The 17,599-nt window shown below is 37.2% G+C and overlaps 1 protein-coding gene across 1 annotated transcript in view; it reads left to right on the plus strand.

The window, feature by feature from the left end:
* DNAH14 (dynein axonemal heavy chain 14) overlaps nt 1-17,599 on the plus strand; it is a 388,242-nt gene that overhangs the window by 261,612 nt on the left and 109,031 nt on the right. The window contains exons 55-60 of the mRNA XM_052654143.1: nt 2,399-2,596; nt 5,390-5,551; nt 7,978-8,169; nt 9,986-10,167; nt 14,787-14,895; nt 16,160-16,285. Of these exons, the coding sequence (XP_052510103.1) occupies nt 2,399-2,596; nt 5,390-5,551; nt 7,978-8,169; nt 9,986-10,167; nt 14,787-14,895; nt 16,160-16,285 (969 nt within the window). The remainder of the gene's footprint in view (nt 1-2,398; nt 2,597-5,389; nt 5,552-7,977; nt 8,170-9,985; nt 10,168-14,786; nt 14,896-16,159; nt 16,286-17,599) is intronic.

A 17,599-nucleotide genomic window follows, 5' to 3' on the forward strand; every position in this document is an offset into this window, starting at 1 on the left:
TACAATTCCTTGAACATTTATTTAGAAAAATGAATCGTTGCACAAAATTTTACTGCTCATGAAGGCAAATGAGAGTTAAATTCTTGGAAATTCTGTCAATCCCTTAAATAGAGAAAAGCTTTCAGAAGGCTAAATAAAATCCAATGTATTCAGCCAATGATATGTCACATTATTATGACTATTTTTTTAAGTTAGTCATTCAAATTATGTTCTCAGATCACAAAAGAATTACTACTGGAATCAATAACAGGAAGAAATCTGGAGTATTCACAAATATGCAAAACCTTTATAATACATTCCTAAATAAATAACCAATGGGTAAAAGAAGAAATCACAAGAGAAATTAGAAAATGCTTTGAGGTGAATGAAAACAAAAACACAACATACCAAAACAAAAAACAAACAAAAATAAACAACAACACAACATACCTAAAGCAGTGCTTCGAGGGAAATTTACTGCTACAAAGGCCTATATTTTATTTTATTTTAAATTTTTTATTTTATATTGGAGTATAGCAGATCAACAATGTTGAGATAGTTTCAAGTGGATAGCAAAGGGACCCAGCCTTACACATGTATATATCCATTCTCCCCCAAACTCCCCTCCCATCCAGGCTGCCACATAAGATTGAGTAGTTCCCTGTGCTATATAGTAGGTCTTATTGGTTATCCATTTTACATATGGTGAAAGTGAAAGTGAAGTCGCTCAGTCGTGTCCAACTCTTTGCAACCCCATGGACTGCAGCCTACCAGACTCCTCCGTCCATGAGATTCTCCAGGCAAGAATACTGGCGTGGGTTGCCTTTTCCTTCTCCATTACATATGGTAATGTGTACAAATCTCAAGTAAATAACCTAAGTTTCCACCTTAGAAAACTACAAAAGAAAAGAAAACTAAGCCCGAAGAGGAAGTTATATGAGAGAAAAGATGAGAGAAGATAGTAAAGAATAGAAAAACAATAAGAGAATATCAATGAAAGCAAACAAAAAAATGATTCTTTGAAAAGATCAACAAAACTGACCAATCTTTAGAGAAGATAATCAAGAGAAAAAAGGCAAGAACACTCCAACTATTAAAACCAAGTATTTAATACACCTTGATGAAATGTACACCTTTCTCGAAAGGCATAAATTACTGAACTGAAGAAATATAAAGTCGGTACTTACATAACTAATAAAAAGATTGAATTAGGAATTTTAAAACTTCCCACAAAGAAAAGCCTAGGGCCAAATGGCTTCACTAGAGAATTCTAACATTTAAGAAAAAATTAAATCAGTCCTTTACAACTCTTCCAGAAAATAGAAGAAGGACTACTTCCTAGCTAATCTATGAGACCAGTATCACCTTGATACCAAAACTATATAGATATCATGAAAAAAAGAGAACTACACACCAATATCCCTGTGAATATAGTTGTTAATGTTTTAATGAAATATCAGCAAACTGAATGCAACAATATATGAATATTATATATCATGGCCAAGTGGGTTTTATTCTAGGAATGTGTGTTTGATTTAACATCCCAAAATCCATTAATGGAAAGGAATGAACTGCTGATGCATACTACAACATGGAGAACCTCGAAACCATCATGCTAACTGAGACGTCAGATGCAAAAGACTTCTTACTGTATGATTCCATTTATAGGAAATGTCCAACAAAGGCAAATCTATAGAGAAAAAAAAGCCTATTAATGGTTGCCTGGGACTGGAGATTAGAAAGAGGATTGACTGCAAATAGGCTTGAGGGATATTTAGGGGATGATAGGAAACGGCAACCCACTCCAGTGTTCTTGCCTGGAGAATCCCAGGGACGGAGGAGCCTGGTGGGCTGCCGTCTATGGGGTCGCACAGAGTCGGACACGACTGAAGCGCCTTAGCAGCAGCAGCAGCAGAAGTACTCTAAAAATGGATTGTGGTGATGGTTACATAACTCTGTAAATTTACTAAAAATCATTTAATTGTGTGCTTAAAATAGGTATGGTCTATAGTTTGAACCTTAATAAACTGTTTTAAAAGGGTAAAACTTCCCAAAGAGCACTTCTTGAGTGTTATTGCCCGCAGTAAATGGAAAAAGACTTTTTTGAATCCTTACAAATGAAGACTCAAATGTTGATAGTCACATTGCAATTATTTATAAGCCTATCTATGCTATTTTTCCAGATTATCTTTTCAGTGCAGTTATTTCATGTAGTTCAAGAGGCTGTGAAGAGAAAAGATTAAAATATTGAGTGTTTGAGTGCCTTGTAAGATTTTGATAAAATATTTTATGTTTCATGTGTTTATCAAAGCATTTAAAAATAGTCTTAGGTAGTTTTACTAACTTTCTAGCACATCTAAGTAGAAAACTTTTTATTTATATTTAGAAATAAAATTTCTAAATTTTTTTTCTTCCCAAGATTGGAATAGATGGATGTGGAAAAGAAACTTGTGCGACTCTGGCCTGTTATTTGGCAGAACACAAAATATTCCGGGTACCTTTATCTCACAATTATGCCTACTTAGAATTCAAAGAAGATTTCAAAAAAGTGTTTATGCAAGCAGGATTAGAAGGCAACCCCTCTGCTTTGATAGTTAGTAATTTGAACCTAGATCAAGTAAGTACTTTTTGTTTTTATTATTTTCTAAAGTTTAATATTTATGTGAGGTATTCCCAGGTGGCACAGTGGAGCCCTTCAAATTTAATATTTGAAAATATTTATCTATGGTCCTATTAACCTGCCATATCAATTCTTTTCATTATTTTCCATGCTTATCCAATCATAGCCCATAGAGTTTATGAATATGCAATCATTCTGTAGATAGTTTTGCATAAGTACCACAATAAAAGAATTTTCTGTCTCTATAATTTTAATTGACTAATTGGAAGTAATTTATCTGTGTAACTAAAGTCATCCATTTTACATTAAAACCAGTTTTATAATCTGTCTTTTAAAAGTAGCCCTCCCATCCAATGGTGGATTCATGTCAATGTATGGCAAAACCAATACAGTATTGTAAAGTAAAATAAAGTAAAAAAAAAAAAAGAAAAAGAAAAATCAAAACCACAAAAATAAATAAATAAATAAATAAAGAGACCTGGGCTTACTAGAAAAAGTAAAAAAATAAATAAATAAATAAAAGTAGCCCTATCATCTGTATCTACTGTCTGATCATGTAATCTACAATGTGCTCTCACAGAGTTTGAGGCTTCTGTTTCTGTCCTTTATCCTTCTGCTCAAGTTTCACCAAAGCCAAGACCTTTCTTTGCAGCTTATGCCTTATTTACATGTAAGCAAAAAATGTTAATTGCTCAACTTTTTAAAAATCTATTATTTTGCATAAGTTACACCCTTCCACAGCCAAAGCATAATTAGGAATACCACCTCAGATTGTATGTACTTCTTTGTGGCAAAATTTCAAGGGAATATTGTTTATTATCTATGATCCAGAGGTGTATAGTTATTAGTATTGTTTCAAACTCCCATTTTGTTTTTTCTCCTGATACTGGGCCTCTCTCCCTGGAGTTGTATGTGCCTGTTTCTCATGTCATATTTTGAAAGTAAATCCAAGGGTCATGTCATATCTGCTATTCTCCATAATATCCAGTTTTTCTGCTTTACCTATATATTCTCCCCTTCCCAAATTTGAATATTCTGCTCCTTGATCAGGTTGAGGTTTTTGCCAGACACTTGCTAGATTTCAGATGTAGTTTCTCCCCTGCCAAGAATGTATATGATTCTAATTTAAGAAACTATTTTTCAGAAATCCACTGTCAAAGCTGAATTGAACATGGCTCCCGTGTTATTCAGGGATTTCCCTGGTGGCTCAGCTGGTCAAGAATCCGCCTGCAATGCGGGAGACCTGAGTTCGATCCCTAGGTTGGGAAGATCCGCTTGAGAAGGGAATGGCTACCCACTCCAGTATTCTGGCCTGGAAAATTCCATAGACTGTATAGCCCATGGGATTGCAAAGAGTCAGTCACAGCAGAGTGACTTTCACTTTCACTTTCCATGTTATGCAGAACTTTAAGGTTATTGCATCTCCTTTCCAGACTTTTTCTAGCCACATCATTGCTTTCCACATGAATCCAAAAAATGGTGTTATGACTTTGTTAAGTTTGTTAACATTTGTTAAGTGCAGGGTACCAGATGGTGAACTACAGTTTAACAAAAGACAAGAGAATCTGAAAGAGAAGTTTATTACTCAGGTTCTGCAGGAGGTACACAGCATGCTTTGAGGGAACCCATGGGAAGTCAAGGCAAAGTGCAGAGAGAGAGAGAGAGAGAGGTAGGACCAGGGCACACGCCTTGATTGGGGGAGCAGTGCTTTGCAGTGTTTTTGGAGTTTCCAGGCTAGGGCCAGATTGGTCAATTCAAACCCAACAAGGGTAAGTTCCATGGGGGTCTTATCTAAGGAGCACATAAAGGGAAGGCTCTGGGAAGCAGGGAAGACTGTTGACACAAGGGCTGTTGGGAAATCATATCAGAATTTACATTTGCTTGTAACTCTGGGTTGCTATCTAAAGCATGTGCATCCATGAGAGGTATTTTGTCAGTTTAAGTCCCCCGGCAGGCTGCTTGGCCAAACAAAATGGGTGCTGAGGCAGTAATACTATGGAGTAATTTAGCTAGACTCTCAACAAGCAGGCAATAATCAGAGTATTTAATAAATCTTTGGCGGTTCTCCATGATGTCTTAGTTGAGACAGGAAAGCAGTTAGCCCCATGTCACCTCTGTTGGCCTCTATTGGACGCAGCCCCCTAGTTCTCTGCCCTTTTTCAACTGGACTGAAATACCAGGTCCCCGTGAGTGGCTAAAGAATGCTGTATCTTGAGGCACTGATAATGCTAATAATGCGTTTTTGTTAAAAGAAAGCTTGGATTTATTCTAAAAACCAAAATGCTCATACTTTTTTTATTACTCCTCTGGTAGAATTTCTTTCATTGCTGCTTCTCCTCTGTTACCTTCCCATTCATTTTGGAATCCTTTGTAGAGATGTTTTTGGTTAAAATAAGCTTTTGGCCATGTGATTTCTAATAGTTTGTGTAGTATTCAAACACAAAAGTATAAACTATACTTTTATAAACTGTGTATAAACTGTGTGAAGCAGAGTCCCTGCTCAACTTAATTATTGTACCCACTCCTTCCATGCCTCTTCCCCAGTGCACAACACAGTGTTTGGCATACTGTTGGTACCAAATCTGTTTCCCTAATGTTTGAATAAATGAATGAATAGATGAAGCTTATTTTGACTCAGAAAAAAATGTTTCTGATGGGCTCACATTAAGAGAAGTTAATTTTTTTTATCTAAGTTCTCCTGAAACACTATTGCTTTCTTGATTAGCTTTGTCCAGAGTAAAGTACATGCCCAATTTACTCATTCCTGATTAAATGTATGTTTTGCCTAAGGAGTTATTTATGGAAGATTTGAACAGCATTATTAATTTGGGGAAAATACCTGACTTGTTTGAAAATGAAGAGCTGGATGCGATTGCCCTCAGGCTTAGATCTCTTGCCGAACAGTCTGGTTATGTTGATAATAGGCAAGCTTTACTTTCGTTCTTCCAAAAGGTACATTTTTGTGGATTGCCTTTATCCAATTGTCATATTAAATTGAAAACAGACTATGTTCAAATTTCATAAAATTTTATGCTAGTGTCCACTATTTGTTGAAAATAATGCTGCAATGAACATAAAGGTCTGCATTTAAAAATAGACTATGTTTATAATTTTGTACATGAATTTCAAGTTGGATAATTTCTTTAGTTTTTTTACATGCGTTTTTAAAGCTACAATAATGACTTCCATCCTTATACACAGACACACCATAGGCAGGACAAACATGAGCAAGAATCTGGGCCTGGCTGGCTAACAATGACTTTAAAAAATAGTATTAGCTTGAGGCAATAAGAGAAATAAGATCCCAAGATTATTTCACACCCTGTAATCCATTTCTAGCCAATGAGGCTTTTTATTTCAGTTGTATGCTGGCCACAAGCCTGGAAAGGAAAGAAACAAGAATTCCTCATCCCCTTAAAAAGCCCTAGAACTGTCTAGGAGGTTATGGGTTATCCAGGTAGAGCAGGTAATATTCAGAATGAACTCAGCAGTGAGCTTGCTGTGAAAGAATCAGCTGGATGAGAGGTATCAACTGGACAAATTAACTAGGCATTCTGTGTCTTTAAGACATGATGACTGACCAGTGGCTCAGTGAACAGATAGATTTGATTACCCAAGCCAAAATGTTCACTGGTAAAGTACCACAGGCCAACTTATTTCTCAAGTCAGTTTCTATCTTTTATGGAGACATTTGAAAATTGAACTGAACCACCATCCCTTCCTCAGCAGATACTTAGTGATCTTGCACAAGAAAAACATGCAAAAAATTCTGGGAATGGAATCCACAATTGTAAGAGAACAATATAATATAAATGGATGTTTGAACTGAGTTGTATTTTAAAATACTGCAGTAGAAAGAAGGATAGGAGATATCCTGAAAACTTGTGGCACACTAGCACTTCTTTATAAAATTGGTTTATCCAACAGATTGTGAGTGGAAAAGGAAAATAAATTCTGATTTATAGTGTGGCGAATAGTGCCCTCCAGAAATAAAAAATAAGAATCCTAAGTAGAAATCAATTTTAATTTTATATATATGCCATACTTTCAAAAATGATTTGAGGTTTTTTACAGTAATAATAAATAGTGAAAACACAGTTTAAACTGTTGGATATCTTCAAGTAGGAGTTTGCAAATGGGCAAAGCAAAGAGAGGTAATTTCGTTTTGTCGGTTTTCCCAGGTGGCTCAGTAAAGAATACGCCCACCAGTGCAGGAGACACAAGAGACAAATTTCAATCCTTGGGTCATGAAGATCCCCTGGAGTGGGAAATGACAACCCACTCCAGTACTCTTGCCTGGAAAATGTCCATGGACAGAAGAGCCTAGTGGGCTACAGTTCATGGGGTCGCAAAGAGTAGGACAGAACTAAGCACACATGTGATTTCGTGTTCAATTTAAAGACTTCTGTATTTTGTGAATTTTGCATTGAGGAGTTGCATTTGCTTTTATACAAATTTTAAAGACAAGCAGAAGGGGGAAACTCTTACCCTTGAGTCTTCTTTCAGCTTTATCACTCTTATTTGGCAAAATAGGTTGCTTGATACTCAAAGATATTATTACTTTGTACAAGTCGAACCCTTTGAGTTAGATGGACCATTGACTCACTGAAGCTGCTTTCAAAAATGTGGTTTTATCATCAAGTGACGTATGAAATGAGGAAGGAATCTGTGCCCTGTGGTCAGTCCTTCCAAGAAGGCAAGAACAGCAACAACACAACCAGTTTTTAGGTGGGGCAAGGATGCAGGCAAAATTCTTTGAAACTAGCACTTTGCCTAGGACCTGAAAAATTATATAGAATCTAATACTGCTTGGCTGTAATCCTTCAGCTGTAGGAGTTTATTAGTATCTCTGCAGTGTTCTGTACATAACATTATCTGATTCTCTGCATCTCTTTTAGCTTTAATTCATCTGACTGTTTCTTTCTTTGAGTTTCTGTGAGTCTTAAATGCACACCACTCCAGAGGAAACAGTTAAACAGACAGACTCGTCACCATCTGATATAAACTGCCTGAGCTCTATTCAGTAGAGTATAAACTCTACTGAATAGAGCTCTAGCACCAGATCCCCTTATAAAGGATGGTTTATACAAAGAATGTTCTGAGTCCAGTGACTCCCCTACCCAGTCCATCCAGCTGAAGCCAAGAGGGTGAGGTCCCCTAGAACAGAACCTGGCTCCTTTCCTCAGAAGGGCTCTGTGAAGCTTGTAGTTTCCCTTGGAAGGACTCTGGTTTATGACAGACACTCAGTACATGATTGATAGGTACTCCCCCCAATTAAGGAAAAAATGGAAACAAATTTTAAATGGAATTTTCCGTATAATATTTTCTTCAAAGCAGTGGATTGCATTTAAACAACTTATATTTTCATTAATTTTCAGAGAATACATAAAAATCTTCATATTCTTATGACCATGAGCCCTACAAGACCTAACTTTCACCAAAACTGTAGACTATATCCTTCCCTGATCAGCTCCTGCACAGTTGATTGGTATGAGAAATGGCCGGAGGAAGCTCTCCTGATTGTAGCTGACGCTTTCTTAAGAGAAAAAGTGGATATCAAGAACAGAGAGGTAAATATAACCCCTTTAAAGAAATCTAATGCAAGTGACGATTTCTATTTATTATCAGAATCCAACAACACTACTGCTATGAATGACAATGAACCTTAGGTGGGCAAAGAGAGGCAGTTCTGGGCAAAATTATGAAATAAGTGTTTGTCTTGACTCTTTATCAACTCCTCATCTCTTTTGCCCCCTAATTCACCCTGTCTCAGTGATGCCCAGATTCCTCACTGCTGGGGTCTCTTCACTGTTCTGCCCTCATGGTGGACAGCAGATTTCCACGAAGGTAAATAACCTCCATTTTTCATGCGCTGGAGAGGATACTGCAACCTTCTGTGTACTTCTTGTGAATTTCACTGGGTTGGTTACAGCAACACAACTACAAAGAAATGAGAGCACAGGCCACACACAAAATTACCTCAGAACTCATGCGCCACAAGGCAATAAGAATCTATTCTAGAGTGATTCAAATGAAGATCCCAAGAGATGTTGGCAAAAGAAGTTGTAAATTCAGAGAGGCCTGAAACTCTGTGGGACCTAGAAAGGGGCTTAAAACCTTACCTGTCCAAGTGTTCATGGAAAGCAAAGGCCAGTAAGGGTAGATTCAGGGTGAAACCAGCAAGAAATTGCAGCTGAGTTAAGAGTGACCAGTTTAGCTAGGCTTGGTGGATTGGAGATGCATAAACACAACTAGATTATGTTCAAGTCAGATTCTCTCTGAAGGTAAGCAAAGAGGACACTCTTTCTATTCTAGTTTTGCCTACCTGTATCTCTACACTGATCGATCCATTGATTTCCATAAGGAACGATTCCAGCCCCCTCCCCCAACCCCTGCAAGATACCAAAATCAGGATGCTCAAGTGAAAGTGAAAGTCACTCAGTCATGCCCAACTCTTTGCGACCCCATGGACTATACAGTGGCTTCTCTGGTGGCTCAGAGGTTTAAGCGTCTGCCTCCAATGCAGGAGACAGTCCGTGGAATTCTCCAGGCCAGAATACCGGAGTGGGTAGCGTTTCCCTTCTCCAAGGGATCTTCCCAACCCAGGGATCAAACCCACGTCTCCTGTATTGCAGGCAGATTCTTTACCAACTGAGCCACAAGGGGAGCCCAGGAATACTGGACTGGGTAGCCTATCCCTTCTGCAGAGGATCTCAAGTCCTTTATATAAAATGGTATAGCATTTACCCATAATATGCTCACACTCTATGATATATTTTAAATCATCTCTAAATTACTTGTAATACCTAATACATTGTAAGTATATGTAAATAATTGTAAATACAATGCAAATGCTATGTAAATAGTTGCCAGCACAAGAGAAATTCATATTTTGCTTTTGGAAACTTTCTGGAATATTTAAGAAGTATTTTCAGTGGTTGTTTGAATCTGTGGGTGCAGAACCCACAGATACAGAGGGCTGACTATACATCCTTTAAGTCCTTACATTTTTCTAGCTTTATTTCACTCATGAAAATTGGGTATCTTGCTATCAATAACCTACTTTAAAGAAAGGAAGATACAAGATAAAGCACTATAAACCTTGGCCATTGACAATGTACCCTAAATCCTTGGAGTGCTGCAGCAGAAATAAAGGAAAAACCTAGCTGAGATGTCATTTATTGTTAACCTTTTCTCTTTTTGTCTTTTCCACCCTAACATCATCCTAACCACAAAATCTCATGTATTTTTAATCCCATTCATCCAAACCCTTTTTCTCCATCTCCACATCTCAGAAATGACAAATGTATTTGCATTGTCAATTTTCTTTAGTGTGTGTGTATTTAGACTGCTTTCTCTTAATTCTTAGAAATTACTATTTTTCAGAACTTAAAAGAAAAACTTGTCCCAACATGTGTCCAGATCCACCAAAGCGTGAAAGAGTTGAACATAAAATACTTTCAAACAACTAGAAGACATTATTATATCACTCCCAGTAACTACTTGAGATTCATGGATACGTTTGCCCACATTTTGAAGTCCCGAGAGAAGGAAATGCAAAAGAAGAGGTAAGGCTTTGAGACCAAGTCAGATATACGTATACTATATTTGTGCTGTTATTTGTGAAAAGGGATACAGATGCAAGTGAACCCCAACCCACCTTTTCATTGGAGGGAAAAGAGCAAAAGCTACAGAAGATCTTAAAAGAGGTAGGTGTCTATCTCCCCTGTGGTCATTCACAGGCTGCCCCTGTAAAGGCAAGGCTGACAGATTCTGCCAGTGAAGAAGCAATAGATTGTTAGAGTCAGACATGGACAATGGAAACAAGAGTAACCAGCATTGCCATTCCCAATGTCCCTTATCCCATGAAATGAAAGTGAAAGTCACTCAGTTGTGTCCAACTCTTTGGGACCCCATGGACTGTAGCCCACCAGGCTCCTCTGTCCATGGGATTCTCCAGGCAAGAGTACTGGAGAGGGTTGCTATTTCCTTCTCCAGGGAATCTTCCCAACTACAACACTGATAGTGGGAGGCCCTGCTGCTGAGAAGTCCACAGCAGGCTGCAGCTCAGCAGTTTTAGAACCTTCAGCTGGCCCTGGGAAGGTGGGGGAGGAATCCTGAGCTAGAAAGTCTCATATCTAATCAGAACTCTAGAGTCATTGAGAAACAATCTCATGACAGCCTCCCAGGAGATAGACAGTGGGAAATGGTCTTATAGCATCTGCTCATAAGCATTCCATGCTATCATGTTCCAAAAGGATCACAGACTTATCTCAGTCGTAGTTAAACCTTCTCCTGTGTGACCTATGTGAAGGCATGAAAGGTTGCCAGGGTACCACGTGAAGGCATTCCTTTACAGCTCTATCCTCCAACCTGTCATTTATCCAGCTGAAAAAGAATAGCCCACTCTATCAGATACCCCAGTTAAGTGCACTGATAGGGACTTAGACCAAATCCATTCTTGGACAACATTGGGTGAGAATAGCCATGATGACTGCCACTTGGAGGACAGACCACAGACAGATTTCGTATCTTGAGTCAAGCCAGTTAAAATTGTTATTGATCCAAATGCATCAATAATTGGCAGTCGCCCATACTCTGCCTTTACTGGTCAGCTGGAAGCCCAGGGCAATGAAAATTTTCACCACCACTCATGCTTGAGAGTTTAAACTAGTTTGTATATGGCACACGAGTATAGACGTGACATTTACAGAAGCAGTAGCAACCTCAGCAGCAGCATTTTACTCACATGGTATCAGAATCTCATTTATAGTTTTTGTCAACAACTGTGAGTGGCACATTCAACATCAGTTGTACAGCAGTTGCTACAGTCTGTGAAAATAGTCCTGTTAGTTCAAAAGGTTAATCTTGTTCCATTGTTTTATATAAAAGCCATTCACTCCTCTGGGTTAGCAGCTCCTAAAATGTTTCTGAAAGTCCATGGATTAAGCCTTTTGTTAGTTAGTGATTAAATTGAGTATGATGGCCACAGGCTGGGTAAATTGGCCAGATCTCCTATAGACAAGAGTTATAAGGAAATGATGGAACTTCCTTCTACCTCTGACCTCCAAGTTTCTAAGGTGTCCCCTTCTCACCATCCAGGGTTGTTGCTCTCCATTCACAGTCGTGATTGGTATGACCAGTATCTGTCACAATCACTTCATCCACTTCCCAGTCTTCCCCATGTCTTACCCACACTGTACATCCCTAAGTTGCTCAATAGTTTCTTCCTTATGTACCTTGAACTATCCTAGAACATCTCCTTAACCCCCTGATGTGTAATGAGGATTACCTAAGTTATCACCTTCTGTGCATGCTCATTATCATCAATATCCGTCAGTGCTTATATCCATCAAGTATAGCTAGGTGGTACAAAGAACACCAGGTTATAAGTCCAAATGTCATAGCTCTTCTTTACCTCTTACAAATCCAGTAAGAAGCTTCCCAGGGATAGATATGGGACGAAAAAAAGAGAAGGGAACGGTTAATTATGTGCTTTGGGTCTCTTACAGCCAGTCCACGCCTCTTCTCCACCTCCAAAACACTTAGCATCCTGTATCAGTGGGAGATATCCTTTTGGGAAATAATCACTTTTAAAGCCCAAGTTACCTGTCATAAGTGTGTGCTTCATTGGGAGCTTAGTTTCAGTTGCCTATGTTTCTTTAGTTTTTCCTTTGAGTCCATTTTATTTTTAATATCACCTGTTTCTAGGGGGTCATATGTTCACAAATTAAATGCTAAGCACAATGTCTGACGTACACAACACACAACAAATGATAACTCTTTAATTAGGTGAATAGTATAAAGAGACTGACTTTAGGAAGATCACTCTGGTATGGAGAATAAATTGTAGAGAGACAAAAAATAAAAACAAAGAAGACTTAAAAGCTAATGTGGTAATCCACATGAGACTTTTGAGGACCTATCCTAGAGCTAGATAAAAGAATAAAATATCAAAAATATTTGTGTAATTCACAATTTAAAGGGTATGGGTGATGATGTTCTCATAGATTATGAAAGCCCAAGAAGTAGAAACCATATATTCAGTTTTTTAGAAAATGCTCTATGGAACTTATTCCCTGTCTTAGAACTAAAATTTTGTTGACCAATAGCTTTGTAGTCTTCTTATTTAAATTTTTCTATTTATTTTATTCCATACAAATGTATATTTTCAGTTTTTTATTCTAGTGAATAGATAAATGAAAATTTTTCAAACTTATTGTTTCTTATTTTAAAAGAAAATTTGTTTGGGACATTATTAGATTCACAGGAAGTGACAAAAATAGTACAGAGAGGTCCAAAGTACCTTTTACTCAGTTTCTCTCTGTGCTCACATTTTACTTAACTATAGTACAACATCAAAACCAGGAAACTGTCACTGGCACAATGTGTGTTTATAGTTCTGTGCCATTCAACTTTATCATTGGTAGCGATTTGTACAACCACAACAGCAGTCAAGATATAGAACTAGTTCATTATCACAAAGATTCCCGCTACTGGTACCCTCTTTACAGTCACTCCCACTCTTTTCCTCCTCCTATTCCAAATACCTTGCAACTGCTAATCTCTCTGCATTTCTCCATTTTTATTCTTCACATGCAGAGAGTGATAGTGCTTTCACTCAACATAATGCCTCTGGGATCTAAGCTATTGCATGTATCATGAGTTTATTCCATTTTATCGCTCAAGTAATAGTCCATATGGGCGTACCACAGTTTGTCTAACCATTGAAGGAATTTGGGCTGATTCTAATTTGGAGTTATTATGAATATATCTCTGTACAGGTTTCTGGGCAGATATAAATTTCTGTTTCTCTAGGATAAATGGCAAGAGTATGACTGTTAGGTCATCTAACCTATGAAGAAAATATCAAATTGTTACTGAAAATGACTGTACTATTTTTTGTAGTTTTATAAATTATGTATGGGAGATTCAGTTTCTCTGCATCCTTGAGAGCATTTGGTATTGTCACTATTTTCTATACTGGCTATTTTAATAACTAGGTAATTATATGACATTGTGATCTTAATTTACACCTTAATGGTTAGTGATGCTGAATATCTTTTCATGCCCTTATTTGCCATCCATATATCCTTTTCAGTTTAATGTGTCTTCATATCTTTTTCACATTTTCTAAATTGTTCAAATTTTTCATTGTTAGTTTGAGAATTCTTTATATATTCTAAAATAAGTCCTTTGTCAGACATGTGGATTGCAAATACCCTATTCCAGTTGGTAGCTTGTATTTTCATTCTCCCTTTCACAGAGAAAAGGTTTCTAATTTTTGAGCAAGCCCAATTTATGATTTTTTTTCTTTTATAAATTATTCTTCTCCTGTATAAGAACTCTTCACCAAGCCCTAGATCCTGATCACTTTTTCCTATATTTTCTTCTAAAAGCAGTATAGTTTTACATTTAATTCTATGGTCCATTTCAAGTTAATTTTTGCATAAACATAAGGTATAAGGTTTAGGTTACAGTTCATCTGATGTAACTGATGCCCCAGCACCATTTGTTGAAAAACCTTTTCTTCCTCCATTGCTTTTGCACCTTTGTCAAAACTGAGTTAGGTGTCCTTGTGTGGGTTTACTTTTGTCTTCTCTATCTGTTCCATCAATCGTCATATCTATCTCTCTGCCAATACCACATAATCTTGATTACTATCGCTATGTAATCAGTCTTACAATCAGGTAGAATAATTCCACCCACTTTATTCTTTTTTTCAAAATTATTTTAATTACCTTAGTTCATTTGCCTTTCCATATAAATTTTGGAATAAGTACATCTATACATAAAAAAATTTTTTTTACTGAGATTCTGACAGGAAACCTATATATCATTTTGGGGAGAATGGGCATCTTTACTATGTGGTCTTCCAGTCCATGATTACAGTGAATCTTGCTTGGCTATTATTTTGTTATATCTATACTTTCTTAACTGATGCAAAGAGCCAACTCATAGGAAAGACCCTGCTGCTGGGAAAGATTGAGGGCGTGAGAGAAAAGGGAATGACAAGATGAGATGTTTGGGTCATTGACTCAATGGACATGAATTTGAACAAACTCCAGGAGATAGTGAAGGACAGAGAAGCCTGGTGTGCTGCAGTCCGTGGGGTCGCAGAGAGTTGGACATTACTGAGCAACTGAACAACAACGAAATGCTTTCTTAATACTTTCTTTCCCTTCAGGGAACGTTTCCATATGGGCCTATCCAAGATCCTGGAAACAACTGCTCTAGTTACAGATATGCAGGAGGAGCTCTTGATTCTTGGCCCTCAAATAGAACAAAAAACAAAGGTGTGTTTGATTTGGGATCTCTTTTAAAACTTGTATGGTTTAACATGGAATGGTGTTTGCAAGCAGAAGCTGATACTTGACAAACATGGGTTCGAACTTCAGCTTTATTACCATGCAGCTGTGCAGCCTCTCTTAGTCTTAGTTTTCTTATCTGTAAAATGAGGGGAGCAGTAACAACAACAATAGCAAAGTAGTAACATGATTGTATTTTTAAATTATTTTTATTGGAATATAATTGGTTTATAATATTGTGTTAGTTTCTGCTATACAACCACATGATTCGGCCATATGTGTACATATATACCCTCCTTGGACCTCCCTCACACCCAGCCCCCATTCCACACCTCTAGGTCATCACAGAGCACCAAGCCGAGCTCCCTGTGCTATGCAGCAGCTTCCCACTGTCTATTCTGTACATGGTAGAGTATGTATGTCACTGCTACTCTTTCAGCTTGTCCCACCCTCTCCTTCCTGCCCTGTGTCCACAAGTCCTTTCTCTACATCTGTGCGAATTGCCATATGACCCAGCAGTTCCACTACTGGACATATACCCTGAGAAAACAGTAACTCAAAAAGACTCATGTACCCCAATGTTCATTGCAACACTATTTACAATAGGACATGGAAGCATTGTAGATGTCCATCGACAGATGATTGGATAAAAAAAGATGTGGTACCTATATGTAATGGCGTATTACTCAGCCATTATTATATTTTAATAATTAAATGTGATAATTGATATACGTGCTCAGTCGCTCAGTTGTGTCTGATTCTTTGTGACTCCATGGACTGTAGAACACCAGACTCCTCTGTCCATGGAATTTTCCAGGCAAGAATACTGGAGTGGGTTGCCATTTCTCCCTCCAGGGGATCTTCCTTCCCCAGGGATCAAATCCATGTCTCCTGCATTGGCAGGCACGTTCTTTAATACTGAGCCACCTGGGAAGCCAATAATAAGTATTTAGCTAATTATAAAAGAAATAGAAAAATCTGCAGTTATTAGTTAAATACCTCTGAAATGCACTGTGGTAACTTGCAGTTGGCCAAGTATTCTAAAAATCATTACTCATCATCAATCTTTATATGTATGAAATTATATGAAATTATATTTGTTGTAATCATTTTTATTAGTCTATTAAACAAATATATTTCGTGGTGATTTTGACACATTCTATAAGAATGAAATAAGCTATTTGATTTATCTTTTTAAAAAGATATCATGTCTCTTAAAACTTATTTTAAGAAGAGTTGTTTGGTTCATTAGGAGAAAGAAATCCTAATGGAAAAACTACAGAAAGATTCCCAAGTGGTTGAGAAAGTTCAGATGCTTGTTAAACAGGATGAAGAAATCATGGAAGAAGAAGTAAGAATCGTAGAAGAGTATGCTCAGGTAAAATTAAAATATAATCAGTGAAAGTCACTTAGAGATTTGCAAAATTGTTTCCTACCCCAAAAATTTTAAAGTCAGGCTAACTGCTTGTAAATATATAGTGTTCCAACTTTGCCTGTTTTTCATTTTTTTTCCCTGAAAATATTTATATTAATACCTACTACATGCCAAGTACTATTAAGTGAAGTGCAAAGACAGAGGGTCCCTTAAGAAAATAGATAGTTGGTTCTTTTGGTTACAATGAATAAAACTCATTCAACCCAGATCAGAAATGCATGTGGCCTCCAAGAGGATCATCTGAAGGATGGAAGGGTTGTTGCAGTGGCCTCCTCCTTTCCTCAATGCTCAGCAGGAAGCCCTGCAGTTTATTTGTGTCCAAGTGAGGGAATTTACCTATTATGTTATCCAATTTGGAGGTGGGAGGGGGGTTCAGGATGGGGAACACGTGTATACCCGTGGCGGATTCATGCTGATATATGGCAAAACCAATACAATATTGTAAAGGAATTAGCCTCCAATTAAAATAAATAAATTTATATTAAAAAAATAAAAACAATATGGACAGGTAGCTTGAAAAGGTTTCTCAGAGAAACCTTGGATTGAAAATAATGCTAACACTGGAAGTACATGTGAACAATGAGAAGACGGCAGGCTGATACCTCTCATATCTCTGGTATGAACTACTTATTCTTCAGCCATGTTTTTAATGATGATGTAATCAGATCTAACAAGGAGCCAAGCAAAATATTTTGAAATTATCAAAAAGGCTATTAGAAATATCTATTCACATTTACTATTGTTTATAATAAACCTTGCCTAAATATTTATTGTGATACTTTGAGATATTAGCTAATGATAGTAGCTTTTGTATTTAACATAAATAAATAATTCCCCCAACTGAGGTTTTAGCTTATATATATATATATATATATTTTTTTTTTTTTTTTAATTGATGGAGTTGCTCCATGAAAAACCTTTGCACATGGAAAATGTGAAATTCTACTCTCTGCCTTCTCTGACTAGGGGTGGCCATTGATCAGACCAGGGTTGAACATTTGGTAATCTGCTACACCAGACTAGTTCCTACTGGAATTCTGACTAGAGGGAACAGAAGGAAATTGGCCAGTCTAAAAAGACAGAATTATTCAGGCAATGAGAGAAGTGACACAAACCAAATAAACAGTCCCTAGAGCTGCTTTGTCTTCTGAAGATGATCTGATAAGAATTAAAAATTATAAAATAAGGCACCTTTGACATATACCTGTACAAGGAATCTGTAATTTCTCACTTCTTTCAATGAGACATTTTAAAACA

The sequence above is a fragment of the Budorcas taxicolor genome, chromosome 16, assembly GCF_023091745.1.
Source record: "Budorcas taxicolor isolate Tak-1 chromosome 16, Takin1.1, whole genome shotgun sequence".
Classification (NCBI taxonomy): domain Eukaryota; kingdom Metazoa; phylum Chordata; class Mammalia; order Artiodactyla; family Bovidae; genus Budorcas; species Budorcas taxicolor.